Source organism: Tiliqua scincoides, chromosome 1 (genome assembly GCF_035046505.1).
Source record: "Tiliqua scincoides isolate rTilSci1 chromosome 1, rTilSci1.hap2, whole genome shotgun sequence".
In the NCBI taxonomy this organism is placed as follows: domain Eukaryota; kingdom Metazoa; phylum Chordata; class Lepidosauria; order Squamata; family Scincidae; genus Tiliqua; species Tiliqua scincoides.
Window position 1 is genome coordinate 52,275,852 of NC_089821.1, and position 16,776 is coordinate 52,292,627.

A 16,776-nucleotide genomic window follows, 5' to 3' on the forward strand; every position below is an offset into this window, starting at 1 on the left:
GGACCTATTGGCTTTTTGAAAACCTCATGTAACCATTCTGAAATTAGTGTCTTTCTAGATTACAAACACAGCTTTTCCTCTGAAAAAAGAACCAAAAGATACATTTGTTCTGTGTGAAAATCAAGAAATGCAGTTGCAATGCTGGGCACGCTTTTGAAAAAGTGCTGCACTTTCAGGTTAAAAATGCACATCGGTTGGGGAAAGAGGAGGAATGGCAGCTTGTGTTTCAGTCTTCCTCTGCCATTGTCTGGACAAGAACACTCTCTAGCAAAGAAAATTTTCTGCTTCAAACATTTGGTATCACTCTCTCCTTCTCTGTTTCTGTCAATAGGTGCTTTCTTCTCCCTGCTTCTGAACTAAACGTCCAAGTATACTTTAGCTTTCTCCCTGATGGCTGTATTCAGAATCACAAGAATCTTGCCTTGGAATCATTTGACTGGGAGATGCTTTATCCCGTACCATGTGTGGCACGACTAGATTGTGACAGTTCAGTTAATTATAAGACTGCAAAAACCATATGTATATATGCACATTGCATACAAAACCCAAAAGGGCGACAGAGCATTGAAATGTGGCATTTTCTTACAACTCAAAGCCATTTTCAGCCAAGCCACTAGGGGGCAGACCAAAGTTCCTTCAAGAGTTACATCTGGCCCATGGACCACTAATACATCCCTACACTAGGTTATCTTCAAGCTCTTCAATCCAAAAGAGATTTAAGAAAATATTCATTGTGTGTGCTCATATTTTTTAAACCCTTAACCTGCCAGTTGATGATCTCTTAAGAATGAAACAATTTGGATCAAACTGTCACTCTCAAGTCAGATGCCTCCCTGCAATCAAAGCCTTGAGATTTTAAGCCACACAGACCCAACAGGTCTTTGTCACTGGCAGATTATTAACTTGAAAATATTTGACTTTGAAAATAGTCCTTTGAAAAGAAGCCCTGTTGAAAGCTAACTAACTGGGCATCCTATTTATAAAACATGTTAGCAAGTGAATTTTTTTAAGTAATTAAAGCACCTATTTATGTCATGCCTGTAACCGTCCAATAAAATAAACAAGTGGAAAGAAGGAAGGAAAATTAAGGTTCATTTTTAAAAGATCTATTTTAATTCACACATGGCTTGTTTATCACATATTAGCATTATTCAATAGCAGCCCATCAAGAGATAGCTGCTGGAATTCCTCCTGAGTAGGGACTCCTCTGACACATGGAGCTTCTTCAGGACATACCAAAGTGTTGACTGACTGAACTTGGCAACAGTGTGATTCTGTTACACTGAACCTGCATTCTTTGCATGAATAACCCATGAAGAGACAAGTAGCTGTAACTCAGTCTTGAAGGCTGTCACAGGAATGCAACCTTTATCGAAGCACACTGCCACTCATTCTCATGGAGTTCAGTTGAGCCAAAATCTCCCCACCTAGTTGTGTTAACATCTCCATCAGTATATCCTCTGTTGGTAGACTTGCAGCTATTGCCAGCAAGACCTCTTCTTGGCACATTACAGTGAAGGTCGCAGTTGGTCATTAGGAGTTTGTGGAACTCCTTGCCACAGAAAATGGTGATGGCATCTTGCCTAGATGCCTTTAAGAGGGGATTGGACAAATTTATGGAAGAAAAAGCTGTAAACAGCTGCATGATAGAGTTGGAAAGGTGAAGTATTACCCCTGTGAAAGATGCAGCACATTCATATGAAAATAATGTTCACATGGAGAGATGTCTCCCTATATCTTTGGTATTTTTCAAACCTCATTCCTTTTTTCTCCCTCATGTCATTCTCAGTGCCAGCTTAGGTCTTTTTCTCAGTTTTTAAAACTTCAATTCCACTTGCACTCCCTCTAGCTCACAGAGAAAAGCAAAGTTGAAAAAGAAACCAGAGCTATTCCATGGACATTTCCAAGGCACTTTCTATGCCTGCTGCAGCTCTCCCATAAGGAGAAAGGGAGTCTTAAGGAGTTGGGCTGCATTCTAGATCAAATGACAGCGACAGGTGGCATCCCTTCCTTCAACTCATAAATTCCAACCATACTCACATATGGCCAGTTCATAATGCAAAATTCAGTCTACTGCTATTTAGTTAAAGGACAAATCCCATCTCACACCAGCTCATAGTACACAACACCTTTGCTGGAGCATGCGCTTCATGCTATGGAGGTGGGTGGGTGATCAGACAGCCCAGGAGACGTAAGTGAAGCAATCTTCCCTGTAAGATGCCTGGCCTTCAATGGGTCTCCTTGGATCAACACTAGCTATTTTTCTGTGGTATGTCTGAGGAGACTCAGGGAGGAGTTTGGGGAGGGGAAAAGAGGATAGGAGATTGGCGTGCATAAGACACTGCTCCAGCAGGGTGCCTGGGAGCTGTTATTGTGAGTATGGGGCCTCCAGTCATTTGTGCCAGTGCCCCCCAAGACACGCAACAGCAGCACAAGTTTCACATAGCCAGTCTTACAGTGACAACACGTAAGATCTGCCACTGTAAGCCCTGAACAGAACTGGGCTGCTAAGATCTCAAATAATTGATTAACCAGATGGAAGCAGACTGTGTTCTAAAATACTTGGACATTTCATTATTTTTATGTTGCTTTTTTTAAAAAAAATGACAGAAACAGAGATATGCCAAGCGTTGTTACTGTCTCATAATTTGTTGACATCTCCGAAGATACACCAAACATCAGGCTTATTACAAAGGTGGCATCAGTAATATAGGACCCTGAAGCCATCACTAGCTTCTTCCTTCACATCCCTCAGTTAGTGACACATAGAACAAAGGGAATCTATGAATACAGACATATCCACAAACAACTGTTGGCATAAATACTGCCTTGAAGAGCCCCTTCTAGCCCTTTCCCTCATTCGGTCTTCCACATGTGCAGTGTTTTCACGGACCATCTCCACCGAGGCCTATCAAAGAATTGCTTCTTAAAGCCTCACTCTTTTACTCAACAAAGGCATAACAATCTCTTATGGTTACATAGGCCCACTGAAGAGCTATCTTCCCCCCCCCCCCACAGTCCAAGCCACACATTAACTAAGAAGGTGAACACAGATTTAAACCTGCGTTGTCTTATTCAGCAGGGCTAAAGCAATAGAAAACTGAGTGTTTTGGCTTAACTGGCTTGTAACTTGCAGACTAGAGGTTTCATCATACCAAGTGCATTGTCTTTTTAATGCTGAATAAGGCACCTTAAAAAGCAAAACAATGAGTTGTTTTTAATTTGAAATAGATGCATAAGACAAACAATATTAACGCTGAGACAGGCCGGAAAGACTGACAGGATCAGATAGAAGGCTAAGGGCACTTCTGTTCCTCATGGAAAACTGCAGATGAGGCAAATCACAAGGTTGAGGTATCACACCTGACCTCAGCTTTACTAAATAATCAGATCTTAAAAACAAGACATTTTTGCTCTCAATAAATGTAGCTTTTTATTCTTGTGCTACCAGTATATAAAATTATTCATTTGGTGATGTTCTTTAGTTCCATGCCATTGACTTCCTTTTTTATGTATATTACTGTGCAGGGTTGCAAAAACAATGTCTTATTTTTAAAAAGAAAATTAACACAACTAGATCATTCTTAGTTTTATAACAAATACTGCTATGCATAATGCATGCAAATGCATTGAAACATGTACAGTACATGCACATTTAACATGCATTGAGATTTTATATTTGGTATTACAATTCATATTCTTACATCCTTCCGTTCGTTAAGTAAGAACATCCCATGTACTTTTCGATTAATGCATCCCTGAGCCACAATTCCTTATAAGCTATAAATGGAAGAGCATTAATAAATTCCAACAATGCACTTGGATTTAAGTTGGTTTAATTTCACTGCATTTATGCAATTTAACTTATTTCAGACCCAAGTACTGTCATTGATGTAGCTTGTGATTTAGGAGGTTGTCAAAAATCTACTTCAATGAACATTTGTGATGTTATAGGTACCACTACGGGCTTCTGTGAAATTGCTCTATTATTAGCAATTAATGAATTGCCCCAAAGGGTGCCATTAATCTGCAAGAATTAAAAGTCACTAAAAACTCTCTCTTTGCCTTATTTCTCAAGGTATTTTCTGTTAAAATTTTTTAAAAACCTGTAAATTGATACATTGTCAGATCCTTTCCCAGAATGTCTTTTGTTTTGTACAAAACTTCCATTATTTTCAAATGACATCTACCTGCTGCCTTTTTTCAGAAAGCTGGAAGGATCCAATTTATCTATTAAATTCAAATTAATAGAGATGACGAATTAAAGGGTCTATTCTCACATTTCAGGATTTAATAGTTTAACCCAATTGAAGACATTTTATGTTTACTGCTTGCAACTTGTATCTGCAACTGATATCACTTGTAATTGCCTAAAATTTCTGGAATCAGGTTTTTCATCTGCTGTAACAAACACAAATTGAAAAGGACACAATTGAATTTAACATAAATTACAATTTAATTCATGGGTATCATGAGACCGTATACTTCATAATTCACTGGCAATTCATGGAATAATCTGTACAATAATCTGGATTATTACCATAAGACTTAAAGCACTGCAGTGTAAACAGGCACCTTTGTGTCCACAGTCTCTCTTTTACCATAAATATTATAAGCTGATTTTTTAAATCAAGCCTACTGAACCAAACCCTTTTTCTGTATTGGGACTGAATTGTGTTTTTCTATAAATAGTTATAAAAAATCAGATCAAGTCTCTGCAATGCAAGGGCATAATAAATAATACAACCCAATACACATAAAATGATTTCTCAGCAAAAGGCATCTTTCAGTTGTAATTGCTTATCCGCCTCAAAGGGTTGTGCAATAAATAGTCAGATATAAATAGTGAGAAAGTCAGATAAATTATTATGCGTGCCCAGCGTTCCACAGAAGTCCTGATTCAGTTATTCAACTTGTACCAACAATAACTTACATACCTTCTTGAACCAACTTCAAAAACAGAAATAGAGGACATCGCAACCCATGTTTATTGCATCCATCAGACACACTATCTACATGGTGTGTCAGGAAGGCTCGTCACCAGCTATGGTAAATTTGGGCTTCAACCTAACAGACCTTTTCCTAATGGTGCCCCTAGGTGACAAGGAGATGTTATCCATGATGCTCCTATCTTCATCCAGTTGTTTGGCTGTGCAGTTAGGAGTGGGCACCTTCACGGTGTTGCCAAACTTGGAATAGTCTACCGAGTATTGCCCATCTTCTTCGGTCACAATAGGCACAAATCTTTGGCCCCAGAGGATTTCATCTGCTAGGTACGATGTCCTGGCTTGGGTGGTGATGCCAGTGGTTTCCACAACTCCTTCCAGGATGACTATAACTTCCAAATCTTCATGATGAGTGAGGTTGGCTGGTGCAACGTCATAGAGAGGGCTGTTCTTGTCTATCACATGGTAGATGATGAGTGGGGAGACTAGGAAGATGCTGTTACCCCCTACTGGGTTTTCCATCTGGATGTCTATCTGGTTGAGGGGCACCACCTCGCCTTCCAGCGAGCTGGTCTTCTTCACAACTTGCATGCGGATGGTGGCACTGATAATCATGCTCTTGCGCAGATCTCCCACGCGCAACATGAAACAGAGCTTGCCCTGCCGGAGGGCAATCACAGCATGTTTGCTGAAGATGAGTGTCTCGGCACGGCGGTGTGCTTGGGCGGTCTTCATGAAAATGCAGCCCAGCATGATGGCATTGATGACCAGCCCCACGATGTTCTGCACAATGAGGACAAAGATGGCAGCTGGGCACTCCTCGGTCATCATGCGGCCTCCGAAACCAATGGTCACCTGCACTTCGATGGAGAAGAGGAACGCAGAGGTGAAGGAGTGGATGTCGGTGACACAAGGCACAAACCCCACGGCAGCTGCCCCCAGCCCCCCATTGCCAGCCTGCGCCTGGGTCTCCTGGTCCAAGTCTCCATGGGCAAAGGCAATGAGCCACCAGATCATGGCAAAGAGCAGCCAGCTGCAGAGGAAGGACATGGTGAAGATGAGGAGGGTGTGGGGCCACTTCAGGTCCACCAGCGTGGTGAAGACGTCCTGCAGGAAGCGGCCCTGCTCCCTGATGTTCTTGTGCGCCACGTTGCACGTGCCATTCTTGCCCACGAACCTGGCCCTGCGCTCCCGGGCGCGGTAGCGGGCGCGATCCGGGACATCCTCGGCCAGCCGGGTCAGCACGTACTCCTCCGGGATGATCCCCTTCCTGGACAGCATGGCTGGCCGGCCGCCCCCCTTCACCACTGCCCCATCGCCTCTGCGGCTGCAGCGACGCGCCCAGCAGCAGCCAAGCAGTGCCAGCCGCTCCTCCTCCCGCAGGCGGGCGAGCCTCTCCCTGCTGCACCCCCCACCCCGGACCCGGCCTCGACCAGCTCCGTCCCCTCCCCCCGCAGCTGTGCACGCCAATCACAGCCACCCCCGGCTTGGCAGGGGGGGCTGCAGCAGAGCCGGGCCTCGGTGGCTGTCCTTGCAGGCAAGCAGCGCGCACCGGGCAGGCGATGCCCACCTACCTGGCAAGCAGCAGGCGCAGCGGGGGAAGAGGCGTCCAGGTGCCTGCCTGCCTGCCGCTCGCTCGCCTGCAACGCGCCCGGGGAGGGGGTCGCCGCGGCACTGCGCGGCCAGGAGCAGCAGAGGGCGCTGCTGTGCAAGGGAATCCCAGCGCAGGTGACGCTGGAAGCTGCGGGGAGGGAGGCGAGGCCAGCCCAGCCTGGCGGGGAAGGAAGCCGCCTCTCCAAAGGGCACGGGCCGAGCAAGGAGGCTGCTGCGGGACCAGGGCGCAGAGCACGCTGGCACAAGACCTCCTGGCGGATGCCTGGCGCCCCCCCCCCCCAGCAAATCCACTCTCAGGAGCAAAGATCTGTGTTTTGTTGGTGATGATGGGGCGCATCTTGCAGGGCTGGCCCAAGATCTCTTGACCTTGACGTGGCGTGCCACATGCGGATCTCCTTCCCCAGTGATGTATCTACAGCTCCTGCTACTCACCATGATGCTGACTCAGCACTCCCCTCACCTCCCCTCCTTGTCTCTGTTCCCCTCTTTTTTTTCAGCTCCAGGGAGTGGGAGGAGTGGAGGCAAGTAGGTGGACAGAGATGTGCTCCATTCCACCAGCCGCTGCCAGAAGCACTGCTTCTGTTGGCTTCATGGAGGAGTCGGTCCTGGTATCAGTAACAGAGCGCTCAGTCTCTGTGCCTACATGGTTTTGTTTTTATTATCCCATACCACTATGCCCCTGTGCAAAATGGGGTGCGCCTAAATCCTATACCCGCACAGTTGCCTCCAAACAAGGCTTATTGAATTGGGTTGTCAATAGGACCAGGGCCTCTGAGAGGAATTTTATCAGGAGTTCAAAGTTTCTTTTGGGCCCCTTTGCAAAGGGGGAGGGGTGAAATAGTGGGGGAGGGTGTTGATGGGTGAACAGAATGGGGACAGGATGGGGTGAGGGTAGAGACAGCTGGAAAAGTCTGTGGAGCCCAGGTCTACTAACCCATGTGGCATCAGTAGGATCCCCAGCACCCTCAGTCGTGGTAGTGTCCCCAGCACCCCATGTGGGCAACAAGCCTGAGTAGATTGGAAAACATAAGATCTCAGAAAATTTCTGGGCCTCCTCTGTTGGCTCCTGGGCCGGGGTACAAATTACCCCCTTTACCTCCCTCTCCTAGGCCCTGAACAGGACAGAAGGTGCAATGCAGACCCAAGTCTTTTCCTCCTCTTGTTTTTAATAACAAAAAAGGGCACCTGTTGAACAAGGAATCATGTGACACCTTAAAGATTAGCAGATTTATTTTGGCAAAAGCCTTCATGGACAAGAGGCCAGTATGATGTATGAAATGTTATTCTCACTTGGCAGCCTGGTGGTGGACAAATGTTTTTGATACCTTTCTGTATTAAAAAAAAGAAAAAGCATGAAGTGTTTGTGTGTATCCCTGTGTGTGGAGGGGTATATGTATACCTGCCAATGCAGGAGATGCTATTTTCTAGTTTAACAAATGGTACAATTACAGTCATTTTTTGGCTTGCTTTTAATGTATCTCTCCAAGAAGCTTGAACGGCACAAGTCCTAAATCAGGGTAAAAACCAAGAGATGACTCTTATCACCTGATTATTTGTATTCATCTTTGTTGTTCTGTGTGGGTAGCAAATGTTCTTAATAATTTCATTTGCTCCTAATAAAGATTTTGGCTTTTTTATTTTATCATTTTCCTGCAGTAGTTAACTCCAGTATGTTGTGGTATACTCTACAGAGGTAAACAAAGTAGCAACTAGAACATATCATAGGCTCAGTTACAATATAGAATTACAGCATCAGGCTGGAGCTATACTGAGTAAGTGGAAGATGAAGAAAGAAAAATTAGGTCATACGCAGCAGGCTCCATAAATTATATATCTCAAAACACTCTGCCACAGTTTGACTGTCAGCTGTTCCAAATGGTGCTACATATTGTTCTCTTTTATTTATTTTTAGTACTTAACAGTGTTAAATACATTTTAAAATACAGTACAGTATAATTTTTTTTTTACTATGTATCTATACTATTCAAATTTGGAAAAGAAACATTAAAATGTGTTTATTGCTTATGATGCAACGAGAGAAACAGTCAAACCAAGTTATGAGCTGTTAATCTGATGTTATTTAATCAGGGCTACGCGGCTTGACTCCCTGCCCCAACTAAAACTCTGCAGTCCACCAGCTACTTATTTTACAGTCCAATCCTAACTAAATTCCTTGTGGCAATGCAGCAGTGCTGACATGGTCTCCACTGCATCCTGCTGGGGAATTTCAGCTGCTGAAGGTCTCCTTGGGGTAAGGGGACATTTGTCCCCTTGTCCTAGGAACTGCAGTGGGTCAACTCAGTCCTGCACCAGCATTATTGCTGGCACAAGTCCAAGTAGATCCATGCAGGTGGAATGGGCCTGCGTAGGGTATGGAACGTGCCAATATGGTTGATCCTGGTCCCTCTCTGGTCCCATCTACACACTCCCCAACCCTGTTGCTGCCCTCCCTCTGCCCTACTCCACTCCTTCCCCCTGCGCTGGACTTATCTGGTCTGGCAGGTGTCCCTGAAACCACCAGTGTGCCCAGAAGGCTCCAGTCTTCCCATCAGTGTGCTGGCTAGCATTCCATCAGAGGAAGGTCCTCTACCTTGGCTCTGCAGATGCTGAAATAACAAACAGGGCCATCAGCACAAAAGGTTGGCAACTGCATGTACACCACGGGAGCACCCAGCCACAGCCAGATAAGGTATGTTGGTGGTGGGCAGTGGGTGAGGAAGGGAAGTAACAGTGTTTGGGGGAGGAACAGGGTGGATCCAGCAGCAGTCACATGTACCAGATCCTGTCTTCCATTTTTTGGCCCACCTTCTGGCTCTCCTTGGATTCAAGCCAGCTATATACAGAGGAGACCCATACACCATCAGGGGGACTATGCACAGGTAAGGAAATAATATTTTCCCGTACCACTTGCAGGCCTCCTGATCAACTGCAAGACATAGAATGCAGTATGCGCCTTCATGGAGTGCCTGCATGCTACAGTGTGGCAAGGGATAATATTGGCCTATTATGCTGCATTCCAGACATGTATAGGCTTGCACTGCATGGTAATAGCATCTAGTGACTAGTGACTATAATACTAAGGGAACCAAGCTCAGATTTTAACTGTATAGATAACTTTTAAGTTTCCACAGCAGTTAGGTAATGGCTGCATATTTAATTCCACCTTGAACCATTGCAGTAGTGTTTTAAGAACAGCAATGCGTTCACTTCAGTGCAATTCAGACTAATGGAAGTTTTGTCATTGATGTCATTGGGAACGGATCACATTCCTAGTGATTAATGTCAGGACCTGCATTGTTAATAAGAGTCTATTTAGTTGCCTCTATATGCTGGGTATCATGTATTACCTCTCAGCAGCACATTTTTCTTTATATTTCTATTCTATTGCTCAAGAGGCCTATGATGCTGCCAATAGTTTGGGCTCTGCAAGTCAATGCTTTCTTCTTTACATTACCATTTTTTCTTAGCCATTCAATCTGTATTTCATATATGTATGACAAAAGTATATAAGGTGATGTTTTGTGTTAGCCCACCGATGTTACATTTCCTCCTCTGAGGGATTCACTTCCCTATTTATGGTCTAATAAATTTTTGCAAATCAGCCAATACTGTTCGGATGTGGGGACATTATCTTATTTTTATTTTTATTTTATTTATGCAATTTTTATTGCATCTTTATTCAGATGCACCAAAATTTAAATCTGCTTATGTTTTTTAAAATGATTTGACATTCTGAATTAGATGGCTTGGTAGGTATGCAGATTTAGAGCCCAACCCTGAGCTCAGTGCTCCTGCTTTCCACCGGAGCACAGTGTCGGAGCACACTGTTGCAAACGTGCCATAAGGCACATCTGTGAGGCTTACTGCCGGGCTATTGCCCGTGCTAGCCCAGCGCTGGCTGGTGCTGGGCTAGTGCCGGATGGGTGCCATCCTCTGCTGCTCGGTGGTCTCATGGACCGCCAAGCCGTGGCACAGTAAGCGGGGGTGGGTGGGGACGGGGCATTCTGGGGAGGGGGGAGGTGTGGGTAGGGCGAAGAGAGGGCGGGCAGGAGGTGTGTCGGGGGAACGGAGTGGGGAGGCTGGAGGCGGGTCTGTTGGAGCTCTGCTTCACCGGATCCTGTCTGTTCGTGCAGGGCACAGCACCCTACACAAATGGCTTTATCTCACTTTATGGACGGTAAAGTGAGTAGCCCCATTGCGGGGCTGCTTCCGTCACCTGGGAGAAGGGGGTGAAAGTCCCCTTCTCTCGAGGTGCCGCCCATGGCAGGCTGAGGTGTGCAGGTGCCGCTGCAGCTGCATGCCTCGGACAGCTTAGGATTGGGCTGCAATTCTATCAACACTTTCCTGGGAGTAAGTCCTATTGAACACAATAAGATTTACTTTTGAGCAGACATGGATAGGATTGTGCCCTTAAATGAATAAAAACCCATTAGGAAACCCAATGCCTGAAAAAAACAGTACACAAAGATAGCATATTTGCAAAACATTTATGATTAAATAATCAATATTTTATTTACAGATAATTTACATATTTATTTTGTAAAAAATTATGCCCTGCCTCCTGCCCCCACAGGGGCCTCTAGGGCAGCTTACAACAATTATAAAACAAACCAAATAATCAAAAATATCAAGTTAAAAATATAAATTAATTACAATCAAAATCAAAGACCAAAAAAGTTGCAGATCTGCAAAAGAAAATGAATAATAAGATTGCTGTTTCAGATATTTAATTTATGTGCATCTACTTGTCAGCTTGGACGAAAGAAGCAAACACGCTGCCTTCTTGCTCCAGCAGAATCTCTGGTTTGTCATATTCCAGAATTACTCCTCTCTTCATGACAATAACCATATCTGCATTAAGAATTGTGTGTACCCGGTGCTGCAAAACAAAGAGGATTCATGAGAATTCTAATTACCAGATACGACCACCTAGAATAGAAATGCTTGTATATAAACCTATTAGTATCAAAAGACAAATTGTAAGAAAAGATTTCATTTTGCTGAAACATCACTGTTTAATGGAATGTAGAGCCAAACTACACAAGCAGGCAACAACTGGTGGAGACATGCTTCTGAAAGGAAGCACTCTTTTTTCCTTAAAAGCAGCTGCATGGGGATGAGGTAGGGAGTGATCCTAGTCAGAACTGGAGTCTGTGGGGAGGTTCATTATTTCCTTGTGCACTGTTTGGAGCCTGAAAACCCCCTTCTGAAGTTTTGTTTTGCTGTCCAAGCAACCTTGTCACTTCAGAGTCAAATCCTCACTTTATTTTGAAGATACAAGCAATATACAGGGCAAGAATGATCTCCCTCTGTGTTCCAATTCCAACCACGATTGCCTCCTTTAGAGCTGACTGTAAGGAAAAAAGAGGTGCTTCTGGTTGGAAGCAGGCCTCAACAGCATTTGTTTGAATGCTTGTGTACTTTGGCCTTGACAGAGATGGCTAAATGGCTCTTGCACTTAAATGTCCCTTAGTTTGCTCTGTACTCTTAGAAAGAGCAAATCCTGACTTCTTAGAGGCTTCTGTCATTTTGAGAGCTGGAACTGCTTCTTAGAGCCCAATCCTGAGCTTGGTTCACTGGCTTGCCGCTGGTGCGCACTCTTGCAAATGTGCTGTAAGACACATTTGCGAGCCCTTAGCACCCGCCCATTGCTGGAGCTAGCCCAGTGCCAGCTGGACTGCCAGGCAGCAGAGAGGTGAATGGGGGTGTGGGGAGAGGGAGCTAGGAGGGAGGGGCGGGACGGAGGAGTTTAGCTCAGCTGGATCCAGAGCCATGTTTGATTCTGCACTAGCCCAAGGGCCGCTGCAGAATCGAGTAGCCTCATTGTGGGGCTACTTTCCTTACCCAGGGGAAGGTGACAAACATCCCCGTCTCCAGAGGAGCTGCCAGCGGCAGTCCTGGTGGTCTGGGTAGTTTAAGATTGGGCTGCCCTCCCTCAGTGTTTAAAATTGCCCATTCTGTCCCCTCATGTGTTGACTACTTTGAGGTTAGCCAAGATTGCAAGCATGCACATTTGTTTCTACTTTTGAGGAGCCAAATACTGTATAAGCTATAGTGGTGGCCACACTGAGATTTGTAATTTTTCATTCATTTAAATAACAGTTTATTTGAAGACATGAATTACCTATTTTTCAGCACAATCTTATGCATATTTACTTGGAAGTAAACCACAATTGCTCAGTGGGGCTTATTCCCAGGAAAGAGTGCACAGGATTTCATCCTTTATCTACAAAAATTATGGCATCAGTGCCTCCCTGAAGCACATCAGAAGTAATGGTAATTTAGGATTATTCTGCAGATATCTGCAGAAAATTCCTGCATTGTATACAATTTTTCCCAATTTATGCTACCCCGAGAAGCACACAAATCATAATTAAGCCATCTGGGGCTGCTCTTGGGAAAAGCTTTGTAGGAATTCCCAGATGAGGATCTCTTCCGAGCATCGCTGAGGTTTTGTTTTTTGCTGCTGAATGCAGTTTGCCTGAATTAATCAAGATGTCTAAAAACATTTACAATGGAGCCTCAATTTATATCTACTGAAGCAGATGTTCTATTGGGAAAACTTAATTTTGTTATTCAAGTGTTCTGCAAAGTTTTCACTTGTCAGATGTTATCCTATCTAGAGAGAGCTGGATAACTATCTGAAATATTTTATATCAATTGAAAATAACAATTCTCAGTTTAATTATATATTATATAATATCCTTTAGAAACAAGATCCTTTAGATCCTTTTATAAGCAAGGATCAAGAGGTCAGGCAAATCCAAAAATTACAGTGACTTTACAAATAGCATCTCAATAGCATAATATGGTATATACTTACAGCAATTGTCACCACAGTACGATCAGCAAATGCAGTCATTACAACCTTTTGAAGAATGTTTTCCTATATAAGCAGGCAACAAATATTTCTGTTAATGAATTTATTTATTTAAAATGGAAACAATATGCATAATCCAGTTACTTACTAAAAATAAACAGTTTTTGTTCCCATTTAATAAAAATGCTATCATTTGTACTGCTTGCTTGAAACAAAAAACTCACAGTGGCCATGTCGATAGATGCTGTGGCTTCATCCATGATAAATATACTTGTCTTCCGTACAAATGCCCTGGCTAAGCAGAACAGTTGCCTTTGCCCTTGGCTGAAATTTTCCCCACCTTCTGTGACTATAGCATCTGAATAAAACAAAATTAATATATAGATAAGCCGATAACTATGAAAATTCATGGATATGTTCTTTGATATATCTATTCTATGGTCACATACTGCAGGCAGTGGTTAGACTAGGCAATCCCGGAACTGATGCACATACCTGTCCCTACTCATTCTTCCATATCAAACAAATGTGTGCACATTTCACATACATACACCACCCCATTCAAAATTATAACCACCTATACTCTGTTTACACACTGGGACCAGAACAGCAGGAGTACCTCTCAATGTTTTTCTAGAATGTGGCCAGCATATGCAACACATGATAATCACACCAAAATATATATAGTTTATGTAGCATATGCATAAGCGCTGGGCTTAGCTTTAGTATTTGGCAACGACAGCAGGCACGCCTGTGTCTGAGGGAAGCACACTCTGCCAGCCTTGAAATATGCTGAGTGTCTAAGCCCAGTGCTGTGAACAACAGGAGTTCATTATCTAAAAATATGTTGTGGTTAGCTAAGAGCCCCAGCTAGTTGTAACTAGAAGCTTATCAGTATTGCTTCATGTGTTTGAAAGTCAATAAAAGGCTTGGAGGAAGCTAGGTAAGGATAGTTCTCGCTTGCTCCCTCACTCCTCTTCCGGCTTCCTCCCGGCATCTACATTTGAAACCGGTCTGCATCTCATTCGTTGCTCTGACTCCTTGCTGCTCCAGTTCTAACTTTCAACCCCCTTCAGTGCTTTTGCTCTCTGCACTCCCTCAAGCAACAAGGCCCTAAGCCTTGTGTGCTTCCCAAAGCAGCAAAGCACTGCTACAGTTTATTGCAGCGATCCTTACTGCTTTAGTGAAAGCTAGTTTGAAATTTTCCTAGGCAGTGCTTAAAATGCTGCATAAACATGGAAAACCAGTTTGACTTGTGATGATGGAGGGGCAGAGGAAAAACAAGAATATGTGGATTGGATTAATGAGATATCTACAGTCAGTCTCCAAGTCTCAGACGATCTACAATATAAAACCAAATTAAATTTAAATTAACTCTGGTTTCATTTAACACTAGCTTCCCCACATATGAAGATTACCGTTCATTACCGTGGACTTTGACCTGGAAGATCCAAGTTTAAATTCCCCCCTCAGCCATGAAGCTTCCTGGGTGACCTTGGGCCAGTCACTTTCTCTCAGCCTCACCTACCTCACAGGGTTGTTGTCAAAAGGAGGGGAGCAGCTGTGTACACTTCCCTGAGCTCTTTGGAGGAAGAGTGGTATAAAAATGTGAAAAATAAATAAATACCTAGCCCACCAGGTAAAGCTTTCACCACATGCTTAAGCTGTGCAATTTCCAAAGCTTCCCAGAGCATACTGTCTGTACATTTCTTTTCTGGATCCAAGTTAAATCTGTGAAATGAAAAAAAACAAAACCAAAATGATCAAACAGTATCAATCACATGCACAGGTAAATCTCAGTTTTCTGTAACCTATAATTTATTTTATTATGATTTTATATGGATGGATTTCCATATAATATAATATAAATAGATTATAATATAATATAAAATGGATTTCACTCCATTTTCCATTCTAAAAAAGCAAGGTAGCTTACATAATAACTAATAAACAATCTAAAACAATAAAATGAATAAACGGTATAAAAATCTGCATAAAATTATTTTAAAAAGAGAATCAGCAAATTAACAGAAGCTCAGGAGCAGCTTACTATAGGCCTGGTGAATGAGCAGAAACATGAAATAATTGCTTTTGTGTCTTATTATTCTGTTTAAAATATACAGCCCAATTACTACCAGTAAGGCAAAAGATGCATGCTTTAATTTTTAATGTGGCTATACATGTCTGGTTGACCTAAATGATATAAAAATACTTGGAACAGATAAGTGAATAAAACAAATCTAGGCAGCCATTTCATCTCTTATAAATCATTCAAGCCCTATTCAGGGAGAGAGCCGGAAGAAATCAATTACTTTTATTTTCACAGTAAACTCCAGCAGCATGTCATAAAAGAGTGAGGATGGGGTAGAGGAGACATCTAGAAATTTTGAAATTCCCTGCACTGTTAGTTCCTTCTCACAGAAGTGATTTTTTGTCCTGGAGGGAGTGGAACCTGGGTTGAAATGTAACAATTTATAAGAATGTTCTGCAAGTTTCATTTTTTAAGAGACAATACTTCTCTTTGCCTACTGAGACATAGCGGAACAGCAATCCCAGAAGCAACCAGGAATGACTTTGCAAAAACCATCTTCCTCCAAATCACAAATGCTGACAGACCATAACAGGAACTTTGTCTGTCTAATCATAGGATCACAGAGTTGGAAGCTACCTCAGAGATAATCTAGTCCTATCCCCTGCACTGTGCAGACAGCTGCTATAGCATCCTTGGCAGAAGCCATCCAGCCTCTGCTTGAAAACCTCCAACAAGGCAGTCTCCATCATGAGTAAAGCATGTCTAGTCTAACAGCCCAATCCTATTGGCTGTAAGCACTGGTAGAATGCTAATTCTTGCCAGCACAGGATTCTGTAAAGCAGCTGTTAAATGCTTTCTGTGCACAAAGTAGTGCACTGCCAGAGTACTGGTGAGAAGGCTGGAAACTTCTCCACCACCCACTGAAGAAGCTAAGGAGGCAGCGGAGGCAGAATAAGCGTGGGGAGGGGAGTCTGCAGGAGGGGCTGGATCCAGTGGTGATGGAGTGTGCCAGATCCTATTTCCCCTTTCTGCAGCATCTCTACCTCCTTTCTCTCCTCAGACTTGTGCTAGCAAAATCACTAGGACAGGTCCAAGGAGACCCATTGCAGAGTGGGAGGCTTTTCCATGGGTTAGGGGATTTCATTCTCTTTCCTTGCTAAAGTCTCCTAATCTGCCTCCTTGCTGGCTACAGAGTGCCTGTTTTTGGTGCGGCTGCACTGGAGGGGAGGGGGAAGAAAGGATTGGGCTGTGCACCTACTTTCCTGTAGTTTTGGCCCACTGGTTCTAGTCAAGAGACTCAAAGAGTAAGTTCTTTCCTTCTTCTATGTGGGAGCCCTTCAGATATTTGAAGAGCACTTATCATA

The 16,776-nt window shown here is 43.5% G+C and overlaps 2 protein-coding genes across 4 annotated transcripts in view; both read right to left on the reverse strand.

Annotated features, from left to right (window-relative positions):
* Window positions 1–4,437: 4,437 nt before the first annotated feature.
* Window positions 4,438–6,706, reverse strand: KCNJ11 (potassium inwardly rectifying channel subfamily J member 11). Of its 2 annotated transcripts, XM_066609498.1 has the most exons (2): window positions 6,521–6,706; window positions 4,438–5,979 (listed from the first exon to the last, which is right to left on the reverse strand). In XM_066609498.1, the coding sequence occupies exon 2, from the start codon at window positions 5,961–5,963 to the stop codon at window positions 5,025–5,027; it is 939 nt and encodes a 312-aa protein (XP_066465595.1). In that variant the 5' UTR covers window positions 5,964–5,979; window positions 6,521–6,706; the 3' UTR covers window positions 4,438–5,024. The 2 variants fall into 2 exon arrangements, with proteins under 2 accessions (XP_066465595.1, XP_066465594.1); XM_066609497.1 differs by lacking the exon at window positions 6,521–6,706 and having other exon boundaries at window positions 4,438–6,358.
* Window positions 6,707–11,046: 4,340 nt separating this feature from the next.
* Window positions 11,047–16,776, reverse strand: part of ABCC8 (ATP binding cassette subfamily C member 8) — a 96,747-nt gene continuing 91,017 nt past the window's right edge. For both annotated transcript variants that reach the window (XM_066609495.1, XM_066609496.1), the window contains 4 exons: window positions 15,008–15,111; window positions 13,605–13,738; window positions 13,384–13,446; window positions 11,047–11,439 (listed from right to left, as the gene is read on the reverse strand). In XM_066609495.1, coding sequence (XP_066465592.1) covers window positions 11,302–11,439; window positions 13,384–13,446; window positions 13,605–13,738; window positions 15,008–15,111 — 439 coding nt within the window. In that variant the 3' untranslated portion in view covers window positions 11,047–11,301. The remainder of the gene's footprint in view (window positions 11,440–13,383; window positions 13,447–13,604; window positions 13,739–15,007; window positions 15,112–16,776) is intronic.